Below are 16,272 nucleotides of genomic sequence, written 5' to 3'. Positions count from 1 at the left end.
TCATAAGGACGGGTTTGTATGCGTTGGGCATGGAGTGGCAGTGCGTTGGGTAACGCTGTGTGAAGCTCCCTGTGAGCTCCTCCAGCTTTGGGTAAGTGCTTTTTTGACACATCTATTTTCTAGCGCTTTGGGGGCCGTTAGGAGGCGAGTCCTGTCATTGCACAAGCCAGGAAGCGATGGAAACAAAAAAGAACAAAACAAAACCCCCTTCACCACAGCCACCACCATATGTCCCTGTCTCCTATGGGGACTTTGGTTTTCCCTGGAATCACAACGACATCGTGTGCTGTTGTCTTTTAAGAGAAGGGTTTTTTTAATTATTTTTTTTTTTTTAGCTTTCTGTAATTTCATTAACCGGGTCCTTCCTGTTTCCTTTGGGGTAAAACCCAAAGTCTTCCTCTTCAGCGTGTAAAGCCAACTTCTAGCTGTCATCTCAAGCAGCACGGCGGGAGCGCGTATGCTTGGGGGTGGGGGGTGGGGGGGGGGGGGCGAGGGGGGGGGCGTTAAACAACTTTTTATGTAAGGAGGAACCACGTTTTCCAGTCCTGTCGGAAACCACACGGTGTTCACTTACGTTTACCGTTTCCGAGATACGGAAAGGACTTTGTTATATATATATATATTTATTTATTTTCCCCAAGTCCCGAAGCCCCACTTTCATTTTAGTTTTTTAATTTTTTTTTCCCCAAAGTCCGGGCTAAGATGAAAAAAGGAGGGAGGAAGGGAGCGCAGAGGGGGCCGGCGACGGCGGCTGCTCCCCCCGCGCCCGTCGGGGGTCCCTCGGGGGTCTCGCCGGTGCCCCTCCGAGGTCCTTCGGGGGTCCTTCGGGGCTCCCTCGGGGGTCCTTCTGGGGTCCCTGCGATGTCCCTGCGGGGTTCCCGCGGGGTCCCTGCGGGGTCCCCCCGGCTGTGCGGCTGCCGGGGGTCCCGTCCCGGCCGGCGTGGTCGCGCCCCCCCCCCCGCGGATCGCGGTGCCGGGGAAGCCTTGCATCACCGCCGCGGGCCCCGCTGCCCCCCCCGGCGGCCGCCCATCTCTCTCGGGGAGGCTATTAATAGCATGACATCAGCCCGGGACTCGCCGCCAGAGTAAATACCAGCGCTGCCCGCTCGGCTATATAAGGGGGGTGATGCAACCGCGGCCACAGGCAGAGGCGCGGGGAGCGCGCAGCGGGCGCTGCTCTCGCGACGGCCGAGCGGCACCGGCACCACCGGCACCACCGGCACCACCGGCACCGGCACCGGGGAGGCAGCCCGAGGAAGGTAGGGCAGCGGAGGGGGGACCGGCAGCCGCCGTGCCGGGGTGGGGGGGAGGCTTTGAGCCGGCTCCGCGCCCGGCGCTGCCCAGAGCCCCCGGGGAACCCCCGTCCCGGCTGAGCCCCCATCGTGGGGACCCGTCCCCGGCTGAGCCCCGTCATGGGGACCCCTCCCGGCTGAGCCCCGAGTATGGGCCGGGCCGGGCAGTGCCGAGGGGCGGCGGGGGGATGCCGGCTGGCCGGGCACCGAGCCCCCCCCCGACGGGCGGCGGAGGCAGCAGGGGGGACCCCCGAGGGGCGGGTGGGAGCCGGGGGACGGACGGACGGACGGACAGACGGATAGGGGGCTCGCTTTCCGTCGCATCCCGCCGCCCCGACGTGCAGGAGCTCGGCTGGGGAGCTGTTGGCCAACCCGGCCGGGCACGGCACAACGGCGAAGGGGGCAGAGTGAAGTTTTCCTGTCGGAAATGCATTTTCCTCCCGGTTACCAGCGCTCGGGCTGCCGGAAGGCGGCCGAAAATGAGCCGGGAGTGATGGGGGATGTCAGGGAGCTTAAGGTCAAGCGGCGTGCACGGAGGTTGTGAACTGTAATTGCTCTTAATGCTGTTTAAGATTAACCTCAATGGTTAGCGGGGTTTGTTGCATCAGCACCAGAGGAAAAGGAATTCATGCAAAGAAACAGAACCGAGAGGTGCAGTCAGCCAGCTGCAGCTGAGCAGGAAAGGAAAGACTCGAAGCAGCCGGTTTTAATACTGGGGTTAAGCAAGATTGCGCTTAACCGGTGGAAATGCACAGCTAGGAGCCGGGTCCCGAAATGAAAGTACCGGTAGGCGAGATGTAAAAGTTTGACGTGGGTGGGAAGAGTCACCCACAAAAGAACAAGCAAAAAGCAGGGGGGAGCACAGTGTTTTGAGCCCACCTGAGTTTGGAGGGCACTGGTAACAGAGAAGCTGTTCTCTCCTGGAGAGCTCTGAAAGTGAGGAGAAAGCAATGAAGTGTTAATTCACACCGGGAACAAGCTGTGCCTTTATGGGTCAGGTCCGTGAAATGTTCAGCACCTTCAATTTCAGTAACTTCAGAAGTACTCAAAATAGCCTGGAGCCGCCGTCCATGTGCATGGGCTAACGAAGTAAACAGATAGTATCAGGAAGCCCAGATGTAATCGCAGTTTAGGGCTAGATACTCTTACTGCTTTACAAACCCAGAAAAAAAAAATGGCACAATGCTCTCAAGAGCTGACAGAGGTAGGATTGGGGCAAAAATGGGGGAAAAGGAAGGGCAAGCTGCTGCCTGTTCTAATAGCAAACTCTAATTTTTGTTCTTGTAAAACATTTTGAAAAGGAGACCTGTTCCTCCAAAACTCGACAACATCTGCCTTGTCGTTATGAAAAGGGAACCTGCCTAACTCACCACATAGCTTTGACACGAGGCTGAATATTTTTGATATCCGTACCATGGTGGCTCCTGACGATCTCAGGTCCCATGGCCTGGGACCTTCCAGTGCTGGAGCCCTGCCCCAAAGAGCCCCAGGGCACAAACTCACTGCCACAGCTCTGCCAAACTCGGCTCATGGCTGAAACCCTCAGGCCAGCCTCAGCCCCCTGGTAGGCCCTCCCTTCCCTAATGTCCGAGTACATGGAGATGCCTTTCAGGATGTCTGGAAGGTCAGTGAGCTGGTCAGGCAGGACAGTAGCAAGTTTCTATAGTCAAGGACACTTCCCTCCCCGGGCTTCCCCTCCCGGTGGCCACCATCCCCTTCCCTTTTTCTAAACTAGTGGCAGACTGAGCAGTGTACCTAAGTACACTGTAGCAGGGTCTTGCTGGTGCTCGTGGGACACTCAGCACTAACAGAAATACAGGGTTAACACAATCGCTCAGAGATGTAACTAAAGCATGGACATTCTTGGGTTCCTCTGGTGCTACCGCTGACTTTAATTAAAAGTTGACCTAAGCCGAAAAGTAAATGAACAAACCACCAGCTCTGGGAAATGCTTAGCCCAATTAATTATTTTGTACGCTGGAGAAATGGGTTCATTGCTAATTTAAGACTCCTGGTTTGATTGAATTACACAAAATTAACTTTGTCGAATGAAGCCATCAGCAGGAGCCAAGGAGATTGACGGTTGGTGAACAGGGCTGAAGCTCGTGCTAGCGATGAGGGGTTTGGTGTCATCCAGAATCGGCCCGTTTAAACGAGTCAAATGGATGAATGTTGATAAATGATAATTAACGCTGGGAGGATTTTAGATGGAAACTATAGCGCTGTTTCTGACTTGGGAAAGAGTAACTGCTATCTTTCTGAGATTATAGGATTAAACTGTATCAGTACTTCAAACGTGACTCATGAGCAGGGGCTTTCTGAAGAGAATTACATAAATTTCCCAAGGTCTTTCTGAATAACAAATTGTTCCAAATAATTTCCTCATCTTTAATAGCTATGGGTGAAATCCTGGCCCCACTGAGGTCAACAGAAAAACTCTTCTGGATTTCAGTGGGGCCAGGATTTCACCCTTAGGACCTGGGAAATCTTTGGCCATTCTGTGGTCACTGAGACTGAAAGCGAGGAAACCTCTGCAGCTGGACATGTAGTTTTCTGCAAACTGGCAATTCTCTGCCCTCAGATTTTTATGTTTACCTCGTTTAGTGATGAGGCAGATTCTACTCTAATTTGTACCAGGGTGGATTTACAGTGTATTTTTAGATATCTCTGAGCGAAATCTATCTTCTTGTCAAGGCACGTGACCCCGAACGTTTCTTGCTGGGTCACAGAGGTAGCTTACGGGGAACTGTACAGTTTTGGGTTGCCCATGTGGAAATTTAACTTACCCACATTGCCCTACCCCGAGGCAACTATTTGCTTACCTGCATTAAGTTAATTGCAATTGACTTCGTTATAATTCTTACAGTTCTAATCAAGAAGAGATAACACATACTGTAATTACCCTATAGATATAAAAACAAACAAACAACCTAAAGCCCACACGCCAAGGAAAGCAGAAAAAGCAATATAGTAAAATCCAATTAACAAAAGTTGCTTTATGGATAAGGGAGGTAATACAATCTGTTTTCCTATGGATTTGCAGCTTTTGGCCCTTGGGCCACCCACAAAAAAAAAAAGCTCAGCTTTCTTCCAGACCTCTTATCTCGCCTCTTCTGAGAGACGGTTCATGTTGTGCAAAGCTGTGTGCATCTGCTAGCTAGGTTGCCCGTGGTGTTTGGATGGCTGGCTGCTGAGTTTTACCTATTTCTCCCTCAGTGGGGTCACCATTTTTCACAAAGCATATAGGGGGCCTCTCTCCCGCTTCCAAAATTGGCTAAAAATTAATGACAATGTCTAAAAAGGGGAAAGTAGAGAGCACTGTCAAATACATTCGTTTCCTTGGGAAAACTACAAGAAATGAAGTTCCTCCATGGGTGTCCATTAGTGTAATTCCACTGAAGTCTCTGTAGTTACACTCTTTTGTAACAGCAGGAGGTCTGACCATAAATATTGAAGAATTTAAAACCTCTTGTTGAGGGCAGATGAGGACAGTTTCAGATTTTACAAGGGTGAAGGAATGAAACAAATGGCATCATGTTTTTTGTGACTCCTTCCCTCCAATTCAGTTTGTGCTTGGAAGCACCAGAGCACGTATAGATTTCCACCTTTCTGACAGCTCTTATTGTGAACTGTTCTTCAGGAGTTTATAACCAGGTATATTTGTCTAAAACCAAGCATGATGAGCATTTTGAGCTCATTCTGTTTTGTTAAGCATACTTCATCTTCTGGTAGAACTGTAAGCCTTACCTAAATGTAGCTGAGAGAAACGCATGCTCTGTCCATTTCAAGCTGCAATTTTGTGGTGGTATAGCTGTGAGGATGGAAATACTCCTTCTGTGCTTTAAACAGTAATAATATTTGCTTTCTGATTTTTGTTCCTTATTCTCTTTTTGTTCCTATTCACTCTATTCTCATTTGCCACACATTCCCTACTTTGAACTTGGTGTTATATCTACATGTACACAATTTTTCTCCACGTTAATTTTCAGAAAGATCTAGAAATTTTGTGATGTGTTAATATTATTGCTATGATTATTATTTTAAAATACCTCTTGAAGTTACTCTAAAGCAGAAGGTTGTGCTAATGACCAAACTCCTAACTGCTTGACTCTAGTGAGTGACTGGGGTTCATGTGGAATGTGGGCTGAAGCAATGCAAGAAATACAGTACTATTTCACAGCATGAAATGTACCTCTAGGAGATATTGTTTGCCTCTCTGAAGTTGTTGAAAGACTGTTCTTGTTATCTCTTTTTACCTTTCAGCAAAATGATGGTCCAACACTCAGGCCAGGTATCTGCATTAGAAGTCAGCGCCTCCGCAATTGTTCCCACTTTGTCCCCTGCAGGGTCACTGGGGTTTGATGATTTCACAAATTTAACCCCTCTGGTGAAAGACGAACTGAGATTCGCCATCCAAAATAAACGTCAGTCCCACAGAATGTCTTCCACATTGGATACGGTGACTGTTTCTGAAAGGCCAATTGAAACATCAGTCATGAAAACAGAGGTACGGCTCTTTATACAGCATTTCAGTGTGAATGGTTAGGTCTCTAAGCAAATTTCACCAGAAGAGGAGTAATTATGTCAAATACAAACAACCCTCTCCACCATCTAAACATGTTAGTTTATTTGATCCTTTTAAGCCTGTTGCTTGGTTTTCTGTTTTGTGCTTATGGGAAATTCCTACGGTATTTCTCATTTCTGTTGAAGCCTATAGCTTAATATTTTATTTTTAATTATGAGCTAAGGACAATGTTACAGATTAGCAAGCGCTAAATCTGGTTTCCCTGCCTGTGTGTGGCTGCACTTGGAGTAAGGGGACTGCGGCTCCCTTTCGGTGAGGACAGTTGGGTGGGCCCTGCGTGGGCTACACTGAGGAGGACACGGCTGTGCCGTGTCCTAGCCACCAGATTTTTAATTTAAGACAACAGTCTCAAGGAAAAACGTTCCTATTGCAAAGTGAAGAAATAGATGAAGTTAGGGAAATAGCTACGCCTTGGTCTGAGCCTCCTGAGGCTCATGTTTTGCGTGTATCTTTCTTTATGGGATAGTTTTCTCCTGAAGAGGATGAAAGGAAAAAGCGAAGAAGAGAAAGGAACAAAATTGCTGCTGCAAAGTGCCGAAACAAAAAGAAGGAAAAAACAGAATGTTTGCAGAAAGTAAGTGCCTGGCTTTATTTTATTTTTATAATCTGTTATCATGCCAATAACAGGATGATTTTTTTTTAATCTGTCATCCTGAATAGAAACATATTACAGGAGTACTCTCCTAGTAGGAAATACAGAAAGATGTCACCAAAAACTCTGTAAAACCTTCAAAGAAATAGTTGTAAAAACTGAATATACTATATATTGAAATCGAACCTGGTTAAAACTGGGACAAAGTGAAAGCATGGTAAAAGTGAAAAGAGATTACTGTTTCAGTGACCATTTTCTTGTGTATGGGGATAATAATAATTTGAACATGCAAACTGAACACCAAAAATTAAAATCTCATTTCGTATAATATCCCTTGTGGAGACCAACAGCCTAGAAACACCCCAAGTAATCTCTGACTTCCTTGGGAAAAGAGTGACACAGTAGATTAGCCCTGAGTTCTCTATCCTAAGACCCTAGTAGCGCCTTCACCCAATCTGCCATGATATAAAACTATATTACAGCAGCATTGGGCCTGTCTTCTCTTCTGTATCCAGGGGTTCAGCAAAAAATCTATGTTCTTACTTTGCTAGCTTAACATAGGTTTACAGCTACGTGACATGATGTACCAGGGAGTTAGTAAGTGGCATTGATAATTTGTGGTCAATTGTTGAACCAAAAAGTTCAGAATAATTTTACAGAAGATAGAAACATTACTTTGGATGCCTGCCATTGTAAGTGAATGTAAATCTGAATTTGGCTTTTCGATGTTCATTACACTTCTCTAAAGGCCACTGAAGGCTACTGACAATCTGTTTTTTAAACTATTATCAACTGGGGGACGTATAGTTTCACCACTACAGGACACTAAGAGCATGTCATTTTTTTCTCAGCTGGTCATATGCTTTCCCAGCAATAAAAAAAGCCTGTGACTATTAAATAATTAACTACGTGAAATGCTCAGTCTAATAGTTGTGTCTGTACTTTGTGACTAGGAATCAGAAAAGCTGGAAACTATCAATGCGGAATTAAAAGCCCAGATTGAAGAGCTAAAGAATGAGAAGCAGCATTTGATATACATGCTAAATCTTCACAGACCCACTTGTATAGTTCGGGCGCAAAATGGAAGGACACCTGAAGATGAAAGGAATCTTTTTATTCAACAGATCAAAGAAGGAACATTACAAGGTTAAGTGATATGGCAAAGATGGAAATATGTAGTATGTTTTTAACAGCTACCAGAATCCACGGAGGATCTGACTTAATGTGTAGGATTCTATTAGTCAAGAGCCTTTAGGAAGGGCAGATTGCTTTCTTGAGTGGAAAGAATCATTTTGGCTTGACAGTGATTCTTCCCCTTGGAAGATATGGTCTCAGTCAAATTGAAGAGCCTTCTGCCTCAAATATAGGTTTTGCACCTGTCATACTTGCTGTTCCTAGGAGCTACAGACAACAGCTTCAGAAGATTTAGCTCTCTGCTAGTATACAGTATCTGCACTCACGACGTTTGTGCTAGGACACTATGACTGCTGATGATACACATGGTACAGACAGCTGTGCTGGATGGACACTACTTTCCTTGTGGCTGGTAGGGAAAGCAGACTGAGAGTATTTTTAAAGTTTTGCAGTTTCCAGGAGGATGGTTTCTGGCAGAGTGCACTGATATATAATATTGCATTCTAACCTAACACACACACACACACAAACACACAAAAAGCCTTTAGTTCCAATTAAGCTTTGTAATTTTTTTTCACAACACTTGTGTGGCTTTTTTCTATGACTCATCTCAGAGACTGAATTTGACAAGTCTAGTAGGTGTGACAAAGAAATGTTTCTTGCAAAATTCCATGTAGCTAAGTTCATATTTTATGAGTTGGAACCCCACCTACCATCCTTTGGGGACTGTAATTTTTCTTTGCATGTCAGGAGAGTATTTTGTGACTGGGTGAATTGGACCCACTGGAAAGAGGAAACTAATTATGAAGAGATTTTGATATGGGTTTTGCCCAAGCAAAGAACTGCAGGACTGAATCGCAGGCTCATGAATCATGAAAAGTTAAAAATATATATATATATATATATTTTTGTCTAGGATCTAATCCTACAAGCCTTAACCCTCACTCACAGAAGAGGTTCCATGGCTTTTAGTAGGTCTGGTTATACAGATAGTTCTTACAGGCATAAGGCCTTGACAAAGCTTTTTGCATCCTTGTCAAGATTGCTTCCTTTTGCCAGATGACTCAGAGAGAAAAATTATGATCGTAGCTACTTTTATTTTACATTTGGGTGGCAACTACAGTCAATCAAAAGTATTACTTAGAATCTAAAGCAGACGAGTTTTGATGTAGTGAGTAACTGTTCTTATTTTTTATTAAATACTAACCTTAGATGTTTTTGAACTGGTAGAAGAGCTGCTGGACAAAACAGTTGGAGCTACGAGTGCTTAAAGTCTGATGTTTCTGTGAAATTCTCAGATTGTTTAATCCTATGAAATATCTCTTTTTTTTTTTTTTGTAAAAGAAAATATTATCCTTATTTATCACTAATATCATAATGAGTAAAGTAAATAAATACTGCAAGCAAGATAAAACTGAAAACACAAGTGTTGTGCTGTCTTTTTACTTTTATCTCTTGGTGTTTAATATTATATATTCCTAAACTTCACTAGTTGTATTTGAGACACCGCTACTTAAAACACTTATCCTTCATCATCTCCACAGATGAGGTCCTGAGTATCTTGAATGATTGGGTACAGAGATTATACCTCCCAAAATTCTGTATCTTGTTCAGTGGTGTCTAGCTGCTCAATGTCACAATTTAAATGAAACAGACAATAATAATGGAGCTTACAGTACATAATATTTTACACCAGTTATGCAGTGTTGAAATTGTGGTTTTATTCTAAAGGCTAAACTTAAAGATACCTCAGCCACAAGCTTCTTACTCTACAAGTCCAGGCTGAGTGTATCAGATATCATACCTGATCCTTATATGATCTTTATATTCTGCAACAGAACTTCTTAGTACGTTTTCCTAAGATCTGGATATATTGTAATGTCCTATATCGTGTTTAAAAGATATGTACTTCATGTATCTGAAAAGTGAATGTATTAAAAAGACAACACACTAGTCTGATTCTGTCCTGAGAATCCATTTTCTTTCTGTATGTTGGAAGGAGCTGCCATTGACTTCAGTGAGAGTTTTTTTAATGTCCTGTAGGCAGAGTTTGGAGCCTCTGCTGTGATTTCACTGGCTCAGAGGGAAAGTTTCATGGGGAGTTGGGCCAGTTGTTTGTCAGACAACAGATTTACATGAAGTGTGTTAACAGTAAACTCGCCAAATGATTTTCATTGGTATTTGGCTTCTGTATGGAAGTACAAAACTGAGGTGTCATTGTGGTATCGTACACCTCGGCTTTGCCTTCAGCGCATCAAATACCAGCAGACAAGAGTTTGCCTCCTTTACTGTTATAAAGTGTTACCACAGAGACTAGAATATGATGACAGAATTTGTGTCTCTCCTTTAGGGAATTTGTATGGTTGCTTTTAACTGTATCACTGTTGACGCAGGCGTCATGCTTATGTTGCTTGATGTTATGTACTTAGCATGCCAAATGTTAATATGGTACCACTACTATTGTCAGAAGATGATCTATTTTTATTTCTTCATATGTGTAGACACAGCTGCTTTCTACTGTGTGTATGTGTGTGTGTGCATGCGTGCTCCTGCACGCTACTGTAGAAATGGTGGTACTCAAGGTAATTTGACTATGTCCATGAAAGCGTGTTTAAACAGCTAGACAGGAGCAGTATGTTGCATGAGTTTTCTAAAAGTATACTTTATTCAGGAGAACCTTTAAAATGCATTAAAAATGGTTTATTTTCTATTCTCAAGTTTGTTTTGATACTTTAATAAAAAATAATTAATATATATTTACTCATGTGTCATTTAATTCATTCTAAGCTTCCAGGTCCAGGAGCAACTTCATCTGCTTAAAAAAACATTAAGATATATATATATATATATATTTAGAAAAAACAGACACATCTTGTAGGTTTTCAACAATAAGCATCTTATCGAATGAAATTGGTACTGTTCACTGATTGTCAAAGTGTAAACAAAGCTTTGTCATTACAAGGTTGGTCATGAATTCCAGCTATTTTCTTATTTGCGTCCTAGGGTTTAGATTAAAGCACTGGAAATTAGAACTCCTGAATCATTCTAAACCTTGCAACCCACCAGCTGATAGTTATTTCAGCTTTCTGATTAGCTAAAGGGTTTAATACTTTTGCTTTATTGATTGCTTTCTATTGTTATATGGAAAATACTAAAGCAGTACTGCACAGATAGGGCTTTGGCTTGTTTCCTTGTGTGTGTTTGTGTGTGCGGGTGTGTGTGTGTGGAAGCATGAGGAAAGACGAACAAAATGTTCTATCCTGCCTTTCCAAAATTAAGTATCTACATCCAGACAGAAGTCCCTGTGTTTTGACAGCCGGTGATGTGGACGAAAACTTTTGGCTTCAATCCTTTGCAAGCAGTCGTAACTTGTAATACAGAGGTCAGATAGAAGGCCAGGAGCTACAGGGACCAGGAAATCCACTGCGCTGTTGCAAAATCTAGTTAAAAATATCAGCTGGAAGGAAGATCTAGACTACTATAACCTGGCAATGTTGAATGCTTATTCTTATCAGTATATCCGTTTACAGATCTGCAGTGCCAACATGTATATTCACCCTTTCATGCATTCTCCTATACTTGTTATCAAATTTTAGTTTTGAATACTTTATTCACTTCCAATTTTGCAAATTTGTAGATTATCTGCCTGTCTTGTTTTAGAAAATCTTATCAACAAAATTAGGGTAATGAGTTCCTGAACTGGTATTTTATAATATTTTCCTTAGATGATATCATTTGAAATCATCCTATTACACAAGCGACTGGTCTCTCTGACATATTGCTAATAGAATAATTAATATTCTGTGAACTAAATAATACTTTGTATTTTCTCCTTAGGGCTTGTTTTAGACACTAAATCTGTGTGTGTACAGGCCCATGCAGACCTTAAAGCATGCTTAGATGTACCTTATTAGTGTTTAGGGTAAAACTACTTTTTTCTCTCTCTTCCCTTGATGTAATTGAGTGTAACATTGGAGGCAGGCAAAGCCAGGGATTCACTCTAGTCATTCATTTAATGAAACGGAATGGTAACAAATTTAAATGTAAAATAACTTTTCTGCCTGGTCCCATCAAGAATCTGAAGTTATTGCTTAAGGCGGGTGGCATTAAAGTCACAGTTATTATTAGTTTTGCCAAAGAAACTGGAAGATTTATGGGTAATGAAAATAAAACTGTACAGTTGTTCGTTAGAAAAGAGTTTTAAGCACTAAATCTACGTCATCTTAAATATATATATACATATCTATATCTATATATATATATATATAGATAAATCCAGACTGGCAATTGTATCTCATCCATTTTTTTCTTCTTCAACTGGCGAGCAGCACACAGGACTAGATACTAGTCTCTTTCAGTCTGGCTATTGCCATGTTTCTATGTTTGCCCAGTGCCCCCAGCTGGAGACCCTGAGAATCACATGATGAAAATGTTCAAGAATATTAATTTATATAGAAATACTTAGTAACATTCTTCACTAGCTCATAAGGCGTCAATGTCAGATTTGTTTATGAAATAGACATCATTCCTTTTTAAAGTGTAGTTAAGATGAAGAGTGACAATATTTAAAAAAAATCTTATTGCTCAAAGTTCATTTCCCTAGTGGACACTCTGAGTCACAACTGCTGACTTTAGTGATAAAAATAGTTATTTACTAATTTTCACTTCTATTAGATCTTTGGAGCCATTGCAGTTTAAAGAGAATATGCCAGATTCTATTCTTGATACAGCATCAGTTCAGGCTGCATGGCTTTACTAGTGCTGACAGTGATGCGGGAACCAAAAAAAAAAACCAGCTAATGATTTTCAGATTCCAAGCTAAGCATACTAGAGCTGACACTCAGAAAAATTATTAGACCTGTGAAATGAGTAAATAGGAAATGGAAACAAAGTGAGAGTTGAAGCTAGAATCCTTTTCCCCACTTCTGAGAATTTATCAGCTTTATATTTGCAGACCACACCAAAATAATTGGTGCACCGCTGTACCCACTTAGATTGTGGTGGGTATGTCCACATAGCAAGTAGTGTGGTATAGCAAGACTTTTATACGAGCTGGCTTTGTACTGGGCACAACCCAGCAATGACAGCAAGAAACTCAGCACAGGCTAATTGATGACACCGGGAGGATGAGCCCTCCATGCAGCCAGAGGACTGGCTGCTCCTGGCATCTGAGGTAGCTCATTTACACCAGCTCGGTTATCGTTCAGCTCCTCAGGTCAGCATATGTCCCAGAGCTGCCTGCTGAGCAGCTGCCTGGCTTCTCTCCAAGCAGCGCCACAGGTTCAGCACAAAGGTCCTTCCTGACCCATTTTATTTCTACGGCAGTGACCAAGAACAGGGAAGAACAAGAACAGGGTAAGTATACTTCCCCTGGGTGCTTTCCCACAGTCTGTTTTCAGCTTAGCAGTCACACAAGCTTGACATGATTCCTTTAGATAGTAACCCTTGTCAGGGTCTTTCTCTCAAGTATTTGCCCAGTTTCTCATCTACAACGCCAACATCTGCAGTACATTTGGTGGCATGTTCCATAGGGATGTTACCACTGATGAGAAAACTGTTCCTTTTGTTTCTTTCAACCCGATTCCTTGCAGCTCCACCTGACAGCTGCTCATCCTTGAACTGGAAGGGTCAATGCTTACCCATGCTCTCCATGTGATTTGTGATCATTTCTCTTTCAGAATGAAGAATTCCAGCCTATTTAGTCACCTTTTTTTTTAGTAGCTATTTCACTCCCTTGGTCATTCCTGTTACCCATTTTTTCTAGCAAAGGGCTGTGTCTTTTCCAAGGATTTAAGATAAGGAGACCATAACCGCACACAGTATTCAAGCTGTAGTCATGTCATGGGTTAATACAGTGGGATCTTGGTGTTTACTGTTCCTTTCCTAATAATTCCAGAAATTTGATTTGCTTTTTTGATGACTGCCAGGCATCGGGGCTTGTGCAATGGAATGATCTATCATAACCCACAAAATCTCCCTCCTGAGTAATAAGGATAAACTTAAGCCCAACATTTTATAAACGATGCCAGGATCAATTTTCCCTATAGGCGTTAACTTGTGAATTACCCACATATAGAACTAGAATAGATCAGTTGTTTTTCCTGGATACCCAAAATACACACTCTTTTTGTGACAGAAGAAGGGATGCCATCCAGAGGGACCTGGACAGGCTTGAGAGATGCGCCCATGCAAACCTCATGAAACTCAACAAGGCCAAGTTTAAGGTCCTTCATCTGGGCTGGAGCAATCCCAAGCACAAATACAGGCCAGGCAGAGAATGGATTGAGAGCATCTCTGAGGAGAAGGACCGGGGAGGGGTTGTTGATGAGAAGCTTGACATGAGCCAGCAATGTGTGCTTGCAGCCCAGAAAGCCAATTGTATTCTGGGCTACATCAAAAGCAATGTGGCCAGCAGAGTGAGGGAGGTGATTCTCCCCCTCTGCTCTGCTCTCATGGGATCTCATCTGAAGCACTGCGTTCAGCTCTGGGGCCCCCAGCACAAGAAAAACATGGAAGTATTAGAATGAGTCCTGAGGAGGACCACAAAGATGATCAGAGGGTTGGAGCTCCTCTCCTATGAAGACAGGCTGAGGGAGTTGGGGTTATTCAGCCTGGAGAAAAGGCGGCTCCAGGAGACCTTACAGCAGCCCATCAGTACCTGAAGGGGCCTAAAGGAAAGATGGGGAGGGACTCTTTGTCAGGGAGTGCAGTGATAGGACAAGGGGGAATGGCTTTAAACTAAAAGAGGGCAGGTTTAGATTAGCTACAAGAAAGAAATTCTTCACTCAGAGGGTGGTGAGGCACTGGCACAGGCTGCCCAGAGAAGCTGTGGATACCCAATCCCTGGAGGTCTTCAAGGCCAGGCTGGATGGGGCTTTGGGCAGCTTGGTCTGGTGGGAGGTGTCCCTGTCCATGGCAGGAGGTTGGAACTGGATGATCTTTAAGGTCTCTTCCAACCCAAACCATTCTGTGATTCTGTGACTTTATGACATCCATCCTGGCCAACCAAGGCAAAGAAACCTCAGAAAAGAAGAGCATGTGCAATTCATTCAATAATTTTATCCAAACAGATACTGCAGTCAAAATTCTCAATCCATTGACAATTGCTTGGTTAAGAGTTGAGATCAGAATAAGAGAAAATAATTGGGGAAAAACTGAGTATGCAATAGTCCCCAGGCTGAATGGAGTGCAGCTAACTTTTGTTGGCTGAAATAGGGATCCTTTCTCCCCTGGCTTGGGTAAGCATCAGTCTCTGAAGCCAGCATGGTGAGAACTTCTTCACTTGTTTTAATCTACTACAGCCATCAACACTGAATTACAAAGGGCTCATAACTCCCACATTTGTAGCAAATTCCTGTGGTTTTATCATGCATTCTTGAAGCCCCAGATCTGGGAAGCATTTTATTGGATGAGAACCTCATTCCTCATGACTTTAGGAAAAGCCTTAGAAATATTGCTTGTGTATACTAAGTTGTTCAGAAACCAAGAGAAAATAAATTGTATTCAATGCATTAGACTGTTAGCATTTCGTGTTTAGGAACAAATGTTCTGGGAATTTGGGGTTTGTTTGTTTGCTGGCAAAGGGGGGACTCTTTTAAACAGGATTTTTGAATGTCTGGATTTGGTCATGTCACATTCCTTTGCTGACAGCAGAACCATCCACGGACCAAGGAAAGGGTGATTAGAGAAACAAGTTATGAGTGCTAATTCTGAAGGGTTACCAATACTAAGTTCGAAGAAAAAAAATCCTTAGAATTAATAGCAAGAGAAAAGAGAGATTAATTTTAAAAATTACCTGTCTTTCAAATAATACCATGTCCCTCCGCATCAAGGTAAAAACAGCAAAAAAGAGTTTTACATTTACCTCCTGCTACTTTTATATGAATTTCTTTGAAACATTTTAGACTCTCCTGCCCCTCTGTGCACTTACCCTCCCCCTCCCATCTTTCTAGAAGTTGTTACTCAAATGTACAGAATGTTCCAAAGCTGGTTTATAGCAACAACTCAATAGTTTCCTTAAAGAGAAGAGAAACTATTCTACAGGAAGCTAAAGTAAATATTAAGTTGCACAAATACGTATTCAAAAGCAGGAAATACCATTGTTGAGAGTGCAAGCAGAAGTTCAACTCTGCTATCTTACACATGAATGATGAAATATCTTCTAATTGTGTGACCAAGTATTTCCAAATAAGATAACAGATCACATTTTTTCTTCTCCGTATGTGTGATAGTTTGCACAGTTCTGTATGAAACATGAACAGAAGCTTTCAAGAAAATGTCTACACAAAATGCTCACCAAATAGACGTAAGATTCCTGTTGCGAAGCACATAAGTTCACAGATAATCTCACCCAGGAGCTATTTATAGAAGAAAACTGCAGGTACAAACCCAAATGAACAGGTATTCACACATTTAGTGTTCCAAAAAGTTTGCAAAGGACTACACCGAATCTGAAAGTCTGTGCAGCACAAAGGTATCATGTAATTTATAACTACACTGTAAATAAATAAATAAATAAATTACAAAAAAAGAAAAAAAAAGTGTTATAGATGCATTTGGAAAAGTGAGTGCTTTGGTAATGTTTTTAGTCAATGTGAGAGCTGATGTCTTTTTCTGCAAGATATGTTTGAATCCTCTTCACCACAGGCAAAAATTCTGTAAAAACATTT

At 42.6% G+C, this 16,272-nt stretch overlaps 1 protein-coding gene across 2 annotated transcripts; it reads left to right on the top strand.

The window, feature by feature from the left end:
* Nucleotides 1–1,079: 1,079 nt before the first annotated feature.
* ATF3 (activating transcription factor 3) lies at nucleotides 1,080–10,363 on the top strand. Of its 2 annotated transcripts, none has more exons than XM_035558170.2 (4): nucleotides 1,080–1,259; nucleotides 5,556–5,799; nucleotides 6,344–6,451; nucleotides 7,423–10,363. In XM_035558170.2, exons 2-4 carry the CDS (start codon nucleotides 5,560–5,562, stop codon nucleotides 7,618–7,620), a joined length of 546 nt encoding a protein of 181 aa, XP_035414063.1. In that variant the 5' UTR covers nucleotides 1,080–1,259; nucleotides 5,556–5,559; the 3' UTR covers nucleotides 7,621–10,363. The 2 variants fall into 2 exon arrangements, with proteins under 2 accessions (XP_035414063.1, XP_050565578.1); XM_050709621.1 differs by having other exon boundaries at nucleotides 1,142–1,259; nucleotides 5,639–5,799.
* Nucleotides 10,364–16,272: the final 5,909 nt, after the last annotated feature.

Source organism: Cygnus atratus, chromosome 3, assembly GCF_013377495.2.
Source record: "Cygnus atratus isolate AKBS03 ecotype Queensland, Australia chromosome 3, CAtr_DNAZoo_HiC_assembly, whole genome shotgun sequence".
Taxonomy (NCBI): Eukaryota; Metazoa; Chordata; class Aves; order Anseriformes; family Anatidae; genus Cygnus; species Cygnus atratus.
Note: the sequence above shows the minus strand (reverse complement) of the source record. Positions and strands in the feature narration are given on the sequence as shown.

What these genes read in the sequence shown, in the direction of transcription:
- ATF3 (XM_035558170.2), top strand. Translation starts at nt 5,560, where the DNA reads ATGATGGTCCAACACTCAGGCCAGGTATCTGCATTAGAAGTCAGCGCC. An exon ending in CATCAGTCATGAAAACAGAG is followed by an intron (nt 5,800 to 6,343) that starts GTACGGCTCTTT and finishes TTTATGGGATAG; the next exon opens with TTTTCTCCTGAAGAGGATGA. An exon ending in AAACAGAATGTTTGCAGAAA is followed by an intron (nt 6,452 to 7,422) that starts GTAAGTGCCTGG and finishes CTTTGTGACTAG; the next exon opens with GAATCAGAAAAGCTGGAAAC.